The sequence below is a fragment of the Mobula hypostoma genome, chromosome 8 (genome assembly GCF_963921235.1).
Source record: "Mobula hypostoma chromosome 8, sMobHyp1.1, whole genome shotgun sequence".
Classification (NCBI taxonomy): domain Eukaryota; kingdom Metazoa; phylum Chordata; class Chondrichthyes; order Myliobatiformes; family Myliobatidae; genus Mobula; species Mobula hypostoma.
The window spans coordinates 104467553-104484938 of NC_086104.1; the positions used below are offsets into that span (position 1 = coordinate 104467553).

At 41.3% G+C, this 17386-nt stretch overlaps 1 protein-coding gene across 9 annotated transcripts in view; it reads left to right on the forward strand.

Moving 5' to 3' along the window:
- The window catches only part of senp6a (SUMO specific peptidase 6a), a 152761-nt gene that overhangs the window by 88220 nt on the left and 47155 nt on the right, over positions 1-17386 (forward strand). For all 9 annotated transcript variants that reach the window (XM_063056522.1, XM_063056523.1, XM_063056519.1 and 6 more), the window contains 4 exons: positions 2873-3126; positions 6499-6669; positions 7456-7489; positions 10155-10334. In XM_063056522.1, coding sequence (XP_062912592.1) covers positions 2873-3126; positions 6499-6669; positions 7456-7489; positions 10155-10334 — 639 coding nt within the window. The remainder of the gene's footprint in view (positions 1-2872; positions 3127-6498; positions 6670-7455; positions 7490-10154; positions 10335-17386) is intronic.

A 17386-nucleotide genomic window follows, 5' to 3' on the forward strand; every position in this document is an offset into this window, starting at 1 on the left:
TACTCTCTGGATAATAATTAGCCAGTTTGGATATGTTGTGTTTATTGAGTACCTCAGCAATTTTTCATGTTGGTCTTTTAACTGTTTTTGAACAATTTAGCGGGAGACATAGCTATTCTGCACCTGCACGTTTGAACTGTAATGATAACAGTTGGACAGGTACATGGATTGGAAAGGGTTTAGAAGGTTATGGACCAAATACTGACAAATGGAACTAGCTTGGCTAGCATGGGCCAGTTGGGCTGAAGGGCTTGTTTCTATGTTATACAATTCTGAAAGTTTATACTATCAACCCTTTCAAAAAGGAATTTAGTATAAAGATGGAAAGGGAATTTTTGTAGGATTAGGGCACCACGGTAGTGTGGCAGTTAGCACAATGCTATTACCGCTCAGAGTGTCGAAAATTGGAGTGCAATTCCGACACTGTCTAAGATGTTTGTAGGAACTTCCTGTGAGTGCTTGGGTTTCCTCTCACATTACAAAGACATACTGGTTAGCAGATTAATTGGTCATTGTAAGTTATCCTGTGATTAGGCTAGGTTTAAATAGGTGGGTTGCTGAGTAGTGTGGCTTATTGGGCCAGAAAGGCCTGTTCTGTGCTGTATCTCTAAGTTACGTAGCTGTCGGGTGCATTAGACAAATTCTTGAGCTTATTCGAAGCACTGTATGGATGCTGTGTTTCATCCTTCTGCAACACTGATTTTGTGCTTTTTTTGATGAAATGTAAATATACAATGTATGTCATTTGATCTGTGGTCATGATCACAGATGTAAACTGTGGGACAGATTGACATTACCGACTGATAGCAGAGTGTTAGCTGATAAATTGCCTTTGTTCCAATGAATTTATAACATCATTGGAAAAGTAGTGTGTTCTGGTATAATATCACAAAAGGTCTGTGATCATGTCTGTGGGCAGTTGCTCTTGCAGAACAGAAACTGCTGAAGATGTTCAGGTGAGTTTACATCTGTGGAGAGAGGAACAGAGTTAACATTTAAATGTATATTAAACATGTATTAACTTAAGAGTTTGTAAAGGTTTTCTGAGTGATCTTTTGAATGTCAGGCAATTTATATACACAGTCTCAAAATTACAGTGCCTGTTTAAAAGTATTCACCACCCTTGGCTGTTTTCATGTTTTACTGTTTTATAGCATTGAATCACCGTGGATTTAATTTGGCTTTTTTTGACATTGATCAATAGAAAAGACTCTTGTGCCAAAGTGAAAACAAATTTCTACAAATTGGTCTAAATTTTATACAATTATTAAGCACAAAATAATTGATTGCATAATTATTTATCTCCTTCAAGTTAGTATTTAGTAGATGCACCTTTGGCAGCAATTACAACCTTGAGTCTGTGTGGATAGGTCTCTGACAGCTTTGCACATCTAGACCCTGCAATTTATCCCCATTCTTCTTTACAAAACTGCTCAAGTTCTGTCAGATTGCATGGGGATCGTGAGTGAGCAGCCCTTTTCAAGTGTAGCCACAAATTGTCAAATGAATTGGGGTCTGGACTCTGACTTGGCCACTCCAGAACATTAACTTTGTTGTTTTTACGCCATTCCTATGTAGCTTTGGCTTTATGCTTGGGGTCATTGTCTTGCTGGAAAACAATCTTCCCCCAAGACACAGTTCTCTTGCAGACTGCATCAGGTTTTCCTCCAGGATTTCCCTGTATTTTGCTACATTCATTTAACCCTCTATCTTCACAAGCCTTCCAGAGCCTGCTGTAGTGAAGCATCCCTACAGCATGATGCAGCCACGACCATGCTTCACGGTAGAGATGGTATGTTTTCGATTATGTGCAGTGTTTGTCTTAGTCTGATGGCTAAAAAGCTTAATTGTCATTTCATCAGACCATAGAGCCTTCTTCCGGCTGACTTCAGGTCTTCCACGTGCCTTCATGTGAGTTTTTTCCGTGGTGGCTTTCTCTTTGCCAGTCTCCCGTCTCAGCCTCTGAAGCTTGTAACTCCTCCAAAGGTCTCTTGGTGGCCTCCCTTACTTGTACCCTTCTTGCACAGTCACTCAGTTTTTGAGGACAGCCTGCTGTAGGCAGATTTACAGCTGTGCCATATTCTTCCCATTTTGTGATGATTGACCTGTACTCCAAGGAATGTTCAATGACTTGGAAATTTTCTTGTATCCATCTCTTGCCTGTGCCTTGCAATAACCTTTCTGCTGAATTGCTTGCAGTGTTCTTTTGTCTTCATGGTGTAGCTTTTGCCAGGATACTGACTCACCAGCAGTTGGACCTTCCAGGTTCAGGTGTATTTTTACTACAGTCAATAGAAACACTCCATAAGCAGATTTTCATTTAACTAATTATGTGAATTCTAAAACCAATTGGCTACACCAGTGATGTTTTGGTGTGTCATGTTAAGGGGGGGGGGTGAATACTTATGTAATCAATTATTTTGTATTTTATAGTTGTAATTAATTTATATCACTCTGTAGAAATCTTTCACTTTGACATGAAAGAGTTTTTTTCTGTTGTTCAGTGTCAAAATGCCAAATTATGGAAAGGAAGATATATATTCAAATGAAGAAGATCCGAAATAAAATTTAAAAATGCTAGGTCAGGTAGCATTTGGTGCCAGATCTGCCAAGTACTTAAAGCATTTTCTGCTCTTTCCCATGAAATCCTTATAGCTTTGACAGTCAATAAGCTCTCAAAGTAATTCAGGAGGTAATTTTGAGTCTGTTGATTTCCATTATATGAAGTCTGTAATGTACTTTGATCAGCAATATTGCAGTCTGCTATTTGTCCTAAAGTAAATATGAAATGAAGAAAAATGCTGCTGCATAGACACTGGGAATCCTCTTCATTGGTAATTGATAGTACAATAACTTTTCCATTTTTGCCCAGTTGTGCTGTCCAGTGACGAAGAGGAGGAAGGTGATGACAAAGCCAGCACTGGAAGTAGCAGAATGGATAGTGTTCATTCAATTAGTAGAACTACTGATGCCACAAATCTTTCTCCTGTGCTTTCCACCAAACCCTTGGAAGCAGTTTCAGAGGAGGCTCATGATGATAATGCAACTGAACAGAGTTTGGAAAGCATTCGCACCGAGGTAGAACCTACAGTCACGTTGCCACGAAAAGCAAGGATGAAGGACAAGGTAATTTGGAATGCAGTTCTACATAGCCAGTTATGCTTTCTCTTTCTGATAAAGACATTGCTTTAACTATAAGGTAATTGTTGGTGGTTGTAGTTCTGAGGGCTTGAATAATCAACTCTGATAAATGTAGAACAATCAGTTGTGCCTTTTGGCTTGTTTGCATTCAGTGTGGTGAGAAGGGATGATACACAAATTATTCAAGCTCCCTAACAAGGCAATGAAGGTTCCTTTGCATGTCAGGAAGGATGTATCAGCTTTAATTTTATTGGAGATTTGCTAGAATGTGACTAGAATTTTAAGGGTAAGTTCATGAGGATTCTCAACGAAAGAGACATGGAGGGGTGTTCTAACTGGTGTTTAATGCTTACAAATTAAAGGGTCAAGGAAGGGCCACTGTTTCTTCTGTTATGTGATGTTAAAATTTGAGATATGTTGTTTGAGAGAAATGGGGAACTGTCTCGTCACACAAACTGTGATGCTGTTCCATTTAAAGGCTGTAAATACTGGAACAGGAACTTGCAGAATATAGGGTTTTTTTTTAAAAAGAAAAACAATGCTATTCTGAGATTTGGAGCAACAGGTGAGATGCAAAATCAGTCATAAGCAGTGGAGGAGGCTTTTGAGGCTACTATCAAGTTCTTAAAGCTCATTCCATTTACCTTAATTCTGAAAGTACCCTAGCTTCCATGATAATTTCAGGAGATGCCTACCAGATACTTGCCATTCTTGGTTAAAAAGGACCCCATTGTTTTTTCTTTGAAATTCTTCTCCCAAACCTCCCCATGTTAAAACCATGTCCCGTACCTCAGATGGGGGAACATGTTTGCTGTAGTCTAATCTAACCATTCCCCTCGGCTGGCTGGTGGTGCAGTGGCAACAGTGCCAGACTCTGGAACGAAGGCTCACAGGTTCGAATCCAAGTGTTCCCCCCCCCCGAGCATGCTTTCCATCCGTGCCGGGTTGAGCGTCCAGCTAGTCACTTGGCCTCATAAAAAAAAAACAACAACAACAACAAGAGTCAAGTCAGGAACGTTCATATCATTACCCGGTTAATCCGAAAGGAGACCAATCCTGACACCACGTGCCAGACAAGAATGGCTGACTGTCTGCTGCGACATGCTAAAAAAATTTTTTTTTAAACGTTCCCGTCATCATTTTATGTGTCCCTGTTGTGTCCCCACTTAAACCCCTCCACTCCAAGGAAAGTGGATCTGATCTATTCAGTCTCTTCTCAGGCTGAAATGCTCCATCCCTGGCATCAATGTGGTGACACTCCTCTGTATCCTTTCTAGATAAATTCCATCTTTCGTCATGTCTTGACCAGAACTGCATGCAGTATTCAGCCGAGGCCTGAACATTACAAATCAATGCCAATCCTTGTGGAACAGAACATGTCACAGTTATCCAATCACAAAAACAGTCCTGTACTATCTGTCTTCTATTGCTAAGCTAATTGTGAATGCAGAGTAAAACACACAAAGTGTTGGAGGAATTAACAGATCAGGCAATATCTTCATCAGCACCTTGATCCAGAACATCGACTAACTCTCTGTAGATGTGACCTGCTGAATTCCTCCAGCATGTTGTGTGTGTTGCTCTGGATTTCCAGCATCTGCAGAATCTCTTGTGTTTATAATTTTGGATCTGGTCTATTTCTCTATATTTTACAAGACCCAATGCATGCAAGCACTAAAGGGTGGTTGGGATGGAGGGAAGAGGATGTAAAATACTTGAATGAGCTCCTGAGTTTAAAATTAAACTCTTAAGTCGATCCTTAAAGGTTAAAAATTTTTAAAAATGCAGATAATGGGAATAAAATGCAGATGTTGGAAGTAGAAGTAAACAATAGTGGAAGCACTCAGCAGGCACAGCAGCTTCTGTAGTGAGGGAAGCGTGCAGGTTAATGCGACACTGTTACAGTTCTGGGTGTTCTGGAATTTGGAGTTCAATTTGGAGTCTCTGTATGTCCTCCCACAGTCCAAGCACATACCGGCTAGGTTAATTAGTCACCATTGAGTATTCTGTGATTAAGGTTAGGGTTAATTGGGAATGTGGGGTTGCTGGGGCAGCTTGGCTCGAAAGGTCAGATGGACCTACTCCACTGAATAAATGAATGAATAAATAAAATAGGAATGAATTGATTTGACTTTATTTCTTACATCCTCACATACATGAGTAAACATATTTACGTTACGTCTCCATCTAAATCTGCAATGTGCAATCATAGTCATTTATAATAAATAGAACAGTCAATGTAATGTACAGTACACCCAAATCAGCGTGAGTTCATCAGTCTGATGGCCTGGTGGAAGAAGCTGTCCGGGATCCTGTTGGTCCTGCTTTTATGCTGCAGTACCGCTTCCCGGATGGTAGCAGCTGGAATAGATTGTGGTTGGGATGGCTTGGGTCCCCAATGATCGTACGGGCCCTTTTTACACACGTGTCCTTGTAAATGTCCTGAATCATGGAACTATAGATGCACTGGGCTATTCGCACCATTCTCTGCAGAGTCCTGTGATTAAGGAAGGTACAGTTCCCATACCAGGCAGTGATGCAGCCGGTCAGGATGCTCTTAATTGTGCCCCTGTAGAAAGTTCTTAGGGTTTGGGGGCCCATACCAAACTTCCTTAACCGTCTGAGGTGAAAGAGGCGCTGTTGTGCCTTTTTCACCACACAGCTGGTGTGTACAGACCATGTGAGGTCCTTGGTGATGTGAATACCAAGGAACATGAAGCTGTTTACCCTCAACCTCAGCTCCATTGATGTCTCCATTCCTCCTGTAATCATTTCAGGACGGGTACCCTTTGTCAGAATTCTGAAGGGTCTTTGCCATTTAACTCTTACTCTCATTCCACAGATGTTGGCATTTTCCACAAGTGCCAGTTAATTGCCAAGTTGAAATTCTTGTGTGCAGCACATAACAGACCATATAGGAAGCACTGGGTTTTCTGACAATAATCCTGACCTCTGAGGTGAAGAACAAGAATGCTTTAATAATAAGCGACATACAGTCTGGTGGAGGAACTCGGCAGATCTGTCAGCCTCTGTGGGAGGAAAGGAATTGTCAACGTTTGTTGTGGGGTTTCAACCTGAAACATCGACAATGCCTTTCCTCCCACAGAGGCTGCTCCACCTGCTGTGTTCCTCCTCCTGATTGCTTGTTGCTTCAGATTTCACCATTTGCAATCTCTTGCATCTGCTTTAATAATAACTTCCTTACATTGCTTCATTGTATTTCATGTGATCCAAAGTGTTTTTGCTGACTAAACCAGATTCAGGTAAAATACTGAAAAACATTTCTGACTGCAAAAGATGTGTGCGTGTATGTGGTTTTTTTAATGCATTTAATTGCATCCTGTCTGCTCCATTCAGTTTGGAAATCCCTACCATGAAACAGTCGGCAAGAAAAGAAAAATTGAGATTGCCCCGGCACAAACTGATGGTCTTAGTGCGCAAGCAGAAAGCAGCTGCGAAAGTATTATTCTCAAGTGCCGAAGTATACGAATAGGAACATTTCGCACAACAGTATTGGAACCTGTAATTGTGAGTGCAGATGTTACAAATAAGTATTATTTTAAAGTTCTTTTTTGTGTTGCAAACTATATTTTGATTTTTTTTTCCAAAATTCTGTTCCATAATTAGCAACCAGAAGGTGGGAAATATATTGGAAAGATTAATGGACTTGACATGAAGAAGGAAACATCATTTTTGACATTGTGCAGTATGAAAACATTAAAAGGGGTTACATCTTCAAGCTGAGATACTGGCACCAGAGCAATCTCTCATTTTACCATGGAAAGTGAGCTACTGGTTTGTTTGCCTGTCAATGATTGTCCACCTCAGTACATTTGATTAAATTTAGCTACACACACACATATATACATGTATGTGTGTGTGTATATATACACACACACACACACACACACACACACACACACATAGCCAGATAATACAGAAATGCTACCTGATGCACCGCAAGGTGTGAAAAGGAACAATAACAACATGATATTGGGTTGGGTGGTACTATTAAATGGATAGGCCACAGAATTCAGAAACTGGTAGTCCCACTAAGGTATCAGCTGAAACATGGCAGAAATGATGATGTCTGAAGTAAAGGGTGTGAGACAAATCCATCTGAATTTAAAACTGATGGTTTGGCTTTCTGTTTCATTTGAAGAAAAATAAATCTTCCAGTGTTTTTTTTAAATTTGAAATGTGATTTACATTGAGAATATATTGTGTGTTTTAGTTTTATTAACTTTTACCTGTCTTCGTGACATCTGAAGTTAATGGACTGATAACACTTAAAACAGATTTTTTTTCTTTCAGTTCAGTCTAGACTTCATCAAGGTCAGTATGGGAGGTGAGTCCATTTCAATTCATAACTTCTAAGGTTAAGAATCTGGTCTCTATAATTGGATTTCAATATGTGTGGAAACATAGACCATGAGTACCATTTGAGTTAGAGTGAGGCAAAAAAAAATGCTTAAGATTTACTACAAAAAATGTTAGGTACTCTTTTTTGCTGAACTTTTCAGTTGAGCAACATTGCCAGTAACATAAAGCTGCAGAGAAAATCTGCACTGTTTTCACTCAGTCACCTCAGACACAAATGAAAAATATAATATTTTGTATTCAGTAACACGAGAAAATCTGCAGATGCTGGAAATCCAAAGCAACAGACACAAAATGCTGGAGGAAGTCAGCAGGCCAATCAGCAACTATGGAAAACAGTAAACAGTCGATGTTTTGGGCTGAGACCCTTCATGTGTCCTGACTTTCCACAGAATACTGCCTGACCTGCTGAGTTCCTCCGGTGTTTTTTGTGTGTTTTATTACTCAGTGTCTCATTTGTTTATGAGTGAACATAAAACTAAAATATGATTTGGCTGAACTGGGTAGGAGTATTTGTTGTTGAGTCAGGATGTAATTTTGACTTTATACTTTGTGAGTTCACTTCTAGTGAGTTGAAGCAGGGAATCAATAAATAAGAGGTGGACTTCGAGTTTCTTGGCTTGCTAAGGTTACTCAAGTTGACAAATCAATACTCCCAATATTGCCTAACATTTTGCAATTCCAGATTATGGCTTCCATTTCCCATATATAATCATGGAATTAAACAACTAAAAGTCCTCCATCTCTGCCTGTCCTTGGCCACACAGATGTAGGATTCTTCATTGCTGTTTCCATAACCATTTCGTTTGACCAGTCAGGGTTGTTAGCCCTGAGCTGATCCCCTGAACCTGGAGGACCGGTGGACCACTACCCTTTGACCTGTTTGGCATGGGTAACCCTACCAAGAGCCAAAGCACGAGGCCCTGACTCCAGCCAGCATAGCTCTCCGGGTCATTGAGGCATGCAAGCCTCCAAACCTCGACAAAGTTGTGGTCCTCTTGGAGGACCATGCAGATATGGTGTTTTTGAAATTGGGGTAGTTTCAGTTTCTTCCACATTGCAATGACTACTTATGTTGACATTGTTTTTGAAACCTTTGCAATCAGGATCAGATTCCTCACTTATTCACTTAGTGCTTTAAAAAGAAGCATGTTCTTTTGCAAGGATGACACGCCCACAGTGTTCTGCTTTTCCAAATAGTGTGAATTTTCCTCTTGTATGAGTGGATGTAATGACGTCAGGTGATACCTGCATAATGGCCAATTGATTTATGGAAATTCACCCTTGTGGAATTTGCAAATAACTGCCCAATGGTTTATGATATTAAATAAAATTTATTCTCTCAATTTATATGGATGGAAAAGTAAATAAAGCACACATTGTTTTCAACTTTCATTTCTCTTAAATGTCAATATGTCTGCCTATGGATGGCGGGGTAGCGATACATCTCTGCCAAAGGAGGTGTAAGGTGCTCCTTCTCTCCGCCAGCCTGTAGGTCACCCTTGGGCAAGGTGTAGCACCTGCTTAGCTCCCCACCCAATCAGAGTCACGTGAAGTCATGAGAGCAGATGGTGGGTGGTTGTGTGAGTAGCTGGTTCATATCATAAGACCTGGTAAGGCAACCACAGACACCAGGCAGACAATCTGTGAAGAGTAGTGATAATGGTTGGGTCACCAGTCCTTAAAGAAACTGCCCTGAAGAAGGCAATGGCAAACCACTTCTGTAGAAAAATTTGTGAAGGACATTCATGATCATGGAAGGACTATGGAGACATACGATATAGGAGCAGAAAGAGGGCATTTGGCCCATTCGATCATGGATGATCCTTTTTTACCCCACTCTCCAGCCTTTCCCCTGTAACCTTTGATGCTGTGTCCAGTCAAGCTCTACTTTAAATACACCCAACAACCTGGCCTCCATTGCTGCCTGTGGTAATAAATTCCACAAATTCACCACCCTCCGGCTAAAGAAATTTCTCTGCATCTCTCTTTTGATCGCCCACATAAGGAACGAATGTATCTGCTGCTGTTACCAACCCTGACAGCATGTTCCATGCATCTACCACTCTTTTTAAAAAAAAACCTGCCTCTGACAATCCACCCAGTACTTTCTTCCCAACACTTTAAAGTTATGCTCCCTTGTTTTAGCCATTTCCGCCCTGGGAAAAAAATCTCTGGCTCTATCTGTGACTCTTATCAAGTCACCTCTCATCCTCCTCTCCTGAGAAAAGCCCTAGCTCATTCAACCTCTCCTCGTGCTCTGTAATCCAGGCAGAATTCTGGTAAATATTTGCATACTCTCAAAGTTCCCACATCTTTTCTACAGAAACTTGATGGATTACTGCAGAAAAGTTTGTGAATAATATTTGTGTTCAAAATGGTTAATTACTGGAACATCCTAGTAAAGTGATTTCACAACTGCATTCCTAATTTTGCTGTTCATAGTAATAGGATAGCACAGGCACTGAGATCTTTTTAAATAGAGACTTTAATCAGCATTCATATACAGTTTTACATAAAATACATTGCAAGCAAGGATACTGTTACTTATCAATTATCTAGACCAAATTAGTGATATTAAATGTACATGAACGACAATAGAAGGTGATACCATTTCTGTCTGTCCTTCATAGTGCCTCACGAATCATCCCAGGACATTGTTTTAGAAGCTTCGGATTTCACTAAGTGTGAATGGTGCAATGCACGTGTATTACCAGTACTTTTTCTGCAATTAACACCAGCTGCCTGCCGCAAAATACGGTCATCCCTCAATATGAGCAAAGAGAAGAGCTGGTTTGATTCTGAAGCATCCAGTAAGTGTAAAGCACTGCATTATGATCATTAAAATGGGATTCATGTAGTAAGTTCAAGAAACTTGAATATAAAAATTATAGGGCTCTTTAAGTGCCTATTAGATTCCCTTTATGAAGGTGCAATACTAAATTGCAAATATTTTATTGTCCTTTGCTGTGTTTTGTGGGTTAGAAATTCATAAAAGCAACTAGATGATTTTCTACCCCAATGTTCAAGCCTTTGCTGGCTGCCTGCTCCACCATTAAGCACATTTACAAGGAGCATCCACTAGAAGCAGCAGCTGTCAAGGCCATGCTCTCTTCTCACTGCTGCCAGCGGGAAGGTACCTTGGGTCCTACACTACCAGGTTCAAGGACAGTTATTACCCTTCATCCATCAAACTCCTGAACCAGGTGGGTAACGTTACTCACCCAAACACTGAACTGATCATTGAATACAACCTATGGACGCACTTTCAAGGACTCAACAACTCATGACCTCTCCCTCTCCCCCATCTCTCCCCGTTGTATTCTACTTTGAATGCCTGCAAAACAAAGTGAATCTCAGGATAGCATATGGTGACATCCTTTAATAAATTTACTTTCTACTGGGCCCAAGCATTCTTTTCAGTCAAAGCAATGATGTAATTGAACTGTTTTCAATGTAGCATAAGTATCCTCTCCCTCTTCTGGGAGTAAAAGAAGTTTGACTACTTTGCAGAGTACTGTTTAATCCTGAGCTTTCAGGCTCTCAGAACAGCTACAGCATGTAAGGAGACCATTCAGCCCATTGAGTCTCGCTCTAGCTGGTCCCACTCCATGTAGCCCTGCAAATTCTTTTCATTCAGATTGATGCCCAGTTCCCTTTGCAACGATACAATTGAATCTGTCTCTGCCTCCACTTCTGTCCCATGGTAGTGCATTTTAAATGTTTTTTGCCAGTGGGCTTCATTCTGTGTATGCTGGTTCTTCACCTACCTATTGGAACAGGTTTCCTCTCTTGAATTCTGTTTATAACTACCAGTAAATGCCCTCATAACCTGCCGTGTGCCGGGAGAACAACCCCAGCTACTCTATTCTGTCTACTTAATTGAAGTCTCCAAGTCCAAGAACCAATTGAGCAGAAGAAATCTACTGCTTCTCTAAAACCTTTATCTTCCCCAAAGTCCAGTGCCCAGAGTTGTAGGCAAACGAGTATTGTCTAAAAGTTGTCCATGACTTCTTTGTTCTTATTCTCCTTGTCCTGATTTGTGAAGCCAAGGATCCCATGTACATTTTTTAACGGCCACTTCAATTTTTCCTGGCACCTTTCAACAAGCTTTGCTGTATGTAGGTCTCCATCCTTGTATCTCTTTTTGAATTGTACCCTGTGTTATGTAGATTCTTCTCATTCTTTGTATTAAAATGTCACTCGATTAACAAAATCATTAAGTGTGAAATGCTTCATTCAAACAAGGACAATAAGCAAATCTGAATCTGACATGTTATTTGCCATTTACTCATCTGGTTCACTAACCTGCCTCTTATAAGACCATAAGACAAAGGAGCAGAAGTCGGCCATTTGGCCCATCGAGTCTGCTCCGCCATTTTATCATGAGCTGATCCATTCTCCAATTTAGTCCCACTCCCCCGCCTTCTCACCATAACCTTTGATGCCCTGGCTACTCAGATACCTATCAATCTCTGCCTTACATACACCCAATGACTTGGCCTCCACTGCTGCCCGTGGCAACAAATTCCATAGGTTCACCACCCTCTGACTAAAAAAATTTCTTCGCATTTCTGTTCTGAATGGGCGCCCTTCAATCCTTAAGTCATGCCCTCTTCTACTAGACTCCCCCATCATGGGAAACAACTTTGCCACATCCACTCTGTCCATGCCTTTCAACATTCGAAATGTTTCTATGAGGTCTCCCCTCATTCTTCTAAACTCCAAGGAATACAGTCCAAGAGCGGACAAATGTTCCTCATATGTTAACCCTCTCATTCTAGTGAATCTTCTCTGTACCCTCTCCAACGTCAGCACATCCTTTCTTAAATAAGGAGACCAAAACTGCCCACAGTACTCCAAGAGAGGTCTCACCAGCGCCTTATCGAGCCTCAACATCACATCCCTGCTCCTATACTCTATTCCTCTAGAAATGAATGCCAACATTGCATTCGCCTTTTTCACTACCGGCTCAACGTGGAGGTTAACCTTAAGGGTATCCTGTACGAGGACTCCCAAGTCCCGTCGCATCTCAGAACTTTGAATTCTTTCCCCATTTAAATAATAGTCTGCCCTTTTATTTCTGCCAAAGTGCATAACCATACACTTTCCAACATTGAATTTCATTTGCCACTTCTTTGCCCATTCTTCCAATCTATCCAAGTCTCTCTGCAGACTCTCCGTTTCCTCAGCACTACTGACCCCTCCACCTACCTTCGTATCGTCAGCAAACTTAGCCACAAAGCCATCTATTCCATAATCCAAATCGTTGATGTACAATGTAAAAAGAAGTGGCCCTTACACAGACCGCTGTGGAACACCACTGGTAACCGGCAGCCAACCAGAATAGGATCCCTTTATTCCCACTCTCTGTTTCCTGCCAATCAGCCAATGCTCTATCCACGTATGTAACTTTTCCATAATTCCATGGGTTCTTATCTTGTTAAGTAGCCTCATGTGTGGCACCTAGTCAAAGGCCTTCTGAAAATCCAAATATACAACATCCACTGCATCTCCCTTGTCTAGCCTACTGGTAATTTCCTAAAAAAATTGTAATAGGTTTGACAGGCAGGATTTTCCTTTAAGGAATCCATGCTGAGTTCTGACTATCTTGTCATATGCGTCCAGGTACTCTGTAGCCTCATCCTTGACAATCGAGTCCAACAACTTGCCAACCATGCCAGAATCTATCGGCTTTTGAAAGATCATTGCTAATGCCTCCGCAATCTCCACAGCTACTTCCTTCAGAACACGCGGGTGCATTCCATCTGGTCCGGGAGATTTATCTACCTTTAGACTATTCAGCTTCCCGAGTACTTTCTCTGTCGTAATTGTGACTGCGCACACTTCTCTTCCCTGCCACCCTTGAGTGTCCGGTATATTGCTGATGTCTTCCTCAGTGAAAACTGATGCAAAATACTCATTCAGTTCCTCTGCCATCTCCTTATCTCCCATTAAAATTTCTCCAGCATCATTTTCTATCAGTCCTATATCTACTCTCACCTGTCTCTTACTCTTTATATACTTGAAAAAGCTTTTAGTATCCTCTTGATATTAGTTGCTAGCTTCCTTTCATAGTTAACCTTTTCCCTCTTAATGACCTTCTTAGTTTCCTTTTGTAAGGTTTTAAAAACTTCCCAATCCTCTGTCTTCCCACTGATTTTTCCTTCCTTGTATGCCCTCTCCTTTGCTTTAACTTTGGCTTTGACTTCTCTTGTCAACCATGGTTGCATCCTTTTTCCATTTGAAAATTTCTTCTTTTTTGGAATATACCTGTCTTGCACCTTCCTCACTTCTCACATAAACTCCAGCCACTGCTGCTGTGCCGTATTTCCTGCCAGTGTCCCTTTCCAGTCAACTGGCCAGTTCCTCTCTCATGCCACTGTAATTTCCTTTACTCCACTGAAATACCGACACATCAGATTTCGGCTTCTCTTTTTCAAATTTCACAGTGAACTCAATCATGTTATGATCACTGCCTCCTAAGGGTTCCTTCACCTTTAATCTCTCTAATCACCTCCGGTTCATTACACAATACCGAATCCAGTATAGCCGATCCCCTAGTGGGCTCAACAACAAGCTGTTCTAAAAAGCCATCTTGCAGACATTCTACAAATTCTCTCTCTTGAGATCCAGTGCCGACCTGATTTTCCCAATCCACTAGCATGTTAAAATCCCCCACAATTATCATAATACTGCCCTTCTGACAAGCCTTTTCTATTTCCTATTGTAATTTGTAGTCCACATCACTGCAGCTGTTTGGAGGCTTATAAATAACTGCCATCACGGTCCTTTTACCCCTGCGATTTCTTAGCTCAACCCGTAAAGATTCTGCACCTTCCAATCCTATATCACCTCTTTCTAATGATTTAATATCATTTCTTACCAATAAAGCCACGCCTCCCTCTCTGCCTACCTTCCTATCCTTCATATACACCGTGTATCCTTGGACGTTCAGCTCCCAGAGACATGCATCCTTTAGCCACGTCTCAGTGATGGCCACAATATCATACCTGCCAACCTGTAGCTGTACAACAAGATCATCCACCTTATTCCTTATGCTGCGTGCATTTAAGTATAACACCTTAAGACCAGTATTTGGTACTTTTCGCTTTGATTTCACTGCAACTTTATTGCACTGCAACTCATCCCAATGGCTACAAATTTGCCCCATCAATCTCCTGATTGTCCTCACAGTTCATTTATGACCAGGTTTTATTTCACCTACAAATTGTGTCTGGCATGCACCCAAGCCCAAGTAGTGGTCCAATTACCAAGTCACTGAGAACTTCAAAAACCTTTTCACTGCTGCATTCTTACTGTTACTGAGTCTATTTTCTATTCGTACCTGTTTTGAGCAATAGTTCCCGCTCTCAGCATCAGCCCTGAAAGATTAAATGTTTGGAAGAACTCTGCAATGTACTTCATTTTAATTCCTTCAGCATCTCATGTGGACCTGGATTTCAACCCTTTGTATAGCCCGCCTTTCTAACACATTCCCTTGATTAATTTTTCTCCACATCTAGAATTCCAATTGCATTTTCCTTTCTGAGAGTCCTGTGGCTTCTTTGTTCTGTGCAACTCTGTGTTTCCCTCACCTTTGTCCATTCGATGCCACGTCCCCTCCATCCTCCATCCCGAATTAACTATCACCAGCTTATTCATTCTCTTATCATCTCCAGACTTGACACTTCTACTGTTCAGCTGGTCAACTTCTGATTATTCATAAGACCATGAAACACAGGAACAGAATTAGGCCATTAAGCCCATCGAGTCTGTTCCACCATTCCATCATGCCTGATCCCGGATCCATTCGACCCCATACACCTGCCTTCCTGCCATGTCCTTTGATGCCCTGACCGATCAGGAAACTATCCACTTCAGCCTTAAATATACCCATGGACTTGGCCTCCACCACAGTCTGTGGCAGAGCATTCCACAGATTCACTACTCTCTGGCTAAAAAAATTCCTCCTTACCTCTGTTCTAAAAGGTTGCCACTCAATTTTGAGGCTGTGCCCTCTAGTTCTGGACACCCCCACCATAGGAAGCATCCTCTCCACATCAACCCTATCTAGTCCTTTCAACATTTGGTAGGTTTCAATGAGATCTCCACACTTTTTCTAAATTCCGATGAGTACAGGCCCAAAGTTGCCAAACGCTCCTCAGATATAAACCCCTTCATTCCCAGAATTATCCCTATGATCGTCCTCTGGACTCTCTCCAATGACAACACATCCATTCTGAGATATGGGGCCCAAAACTGTTGCCAATACTCCAAGTGCGGCCTGAGTAGTGTCTTATAAAGGCTCAGCATTACCTCTTTGCTTTTACATTCTATTCCTTTTGAAATAAATGCCAACATTGTACTTGCCTTCTTTACCACAGACTCAACCTGTCAATTAACCTTCCGGGAGTCTTGCACGAGAACTCCCAAGAGTCTCTGCACCTCTGATGTTTGAACTCCCCCCCCCCCCCCCGTTTAGATAATAGTTCGCAATATTGTTCCTTTTGCCAAAATGCATTATCATACATTTCCCAACACTGTATTCCATTTGCCACTGTTTACCCATTCTTCCAATTAGATTATGAAGATGCAGTCCTTTTTTATTGTCATTTAGTAATCCTACATAAAATTTCTAAATAGGGAGTGAATTCAAATAACAGGGGTGCAAAGGGACTTGGCAGTCCTTGTGCAGGATTCCTTGAAGGTTGAGTCAGTAGTAAGGAAGGCCAATGCAATATTAGCATTTGAGATGACTAAAATATAAAATCAAGCATGTAATGCTGAGCCTTCATAAGGCGTTGGTCAGACCAGATTTGGAGCATTGTGAGCAGTTTTGGCCTCTTATCTAAGAAAGGATGTGAGAGTCCAGAGGAGGAATGAACTTCCCGGGCTTCCAGCCAGGTTAAGGTATTGATTTTAACCAACGTTTCGATGACAAACTCTGGCATCTTCATCCGGGGTGATGCCTGAGCATGTCTAGTCCGGTGGTATTTATATCACCTGTAGTCCATCCCTGATTGTTTTGTCATCGAAACGTCGATTAAAATCGATACCTGCACCCGGCTGGAAGCCCAAGAAGAGTTTATTCATCATATACACTGGGAAAACAAGAGATCTTTTTTGTCCAGAGGAGGTTTACGATGATCCCAGGAATGAAAGGGTTAATGCTTAAGGAGCATATTATGGCTCTGTCCCTGTACCTGCTGGAGCTTAGAAGAATGAGAGGTATCTTATTGAAACTAATCAAATATTCAAAGGCTTAGATAAAATGGATGTGGAGGATATTTCCGACAGTGGTAGATTCTCCAGCAAGAGGGCACACCATCAGAATATAAGGAACTCTATATAGAACAGAATTCCTTGTATTCTGAGAAATTTATGAGGAACTTCTTTCACAAGTGAGTGTTGACTCTATGGAATTTATTGCCACTGGCGGCTGTGGAGGCCAAGTCATTAGGTATATTTAAAGCCGAGATTGATAGGTTCTTGATTAGCAAGGGTGTCAAAGGTTATGGGGATTTAGAGGTAAAATAAATCAGCCGTAATTGAATGGAGGAGCAGAGTCAATGGGTGAACTCTTTTTCTGATGTCTTTTGGTCTTATTTCACAAGCAATTACTTCTGGGTGTCTCACATTGCCTTATAATTCCTAATTCCAAATTCCTCCCACTCTGGCCCTTGTTTGTGCAATCTCCTGTGTGTGCTCACCTCTCCTCACCCCACCCCACCAAGCCCCCAACTTGCCAAATCTTACCTTTTACTGCTTAATTTCTTCATCTTCTTCTGGGTTTGCTCCTTAAACATGCATGTAACTGCCTGTCTTGTTCCGGGTACCTTATTCAGAAGGGAGAGAGTGAGTG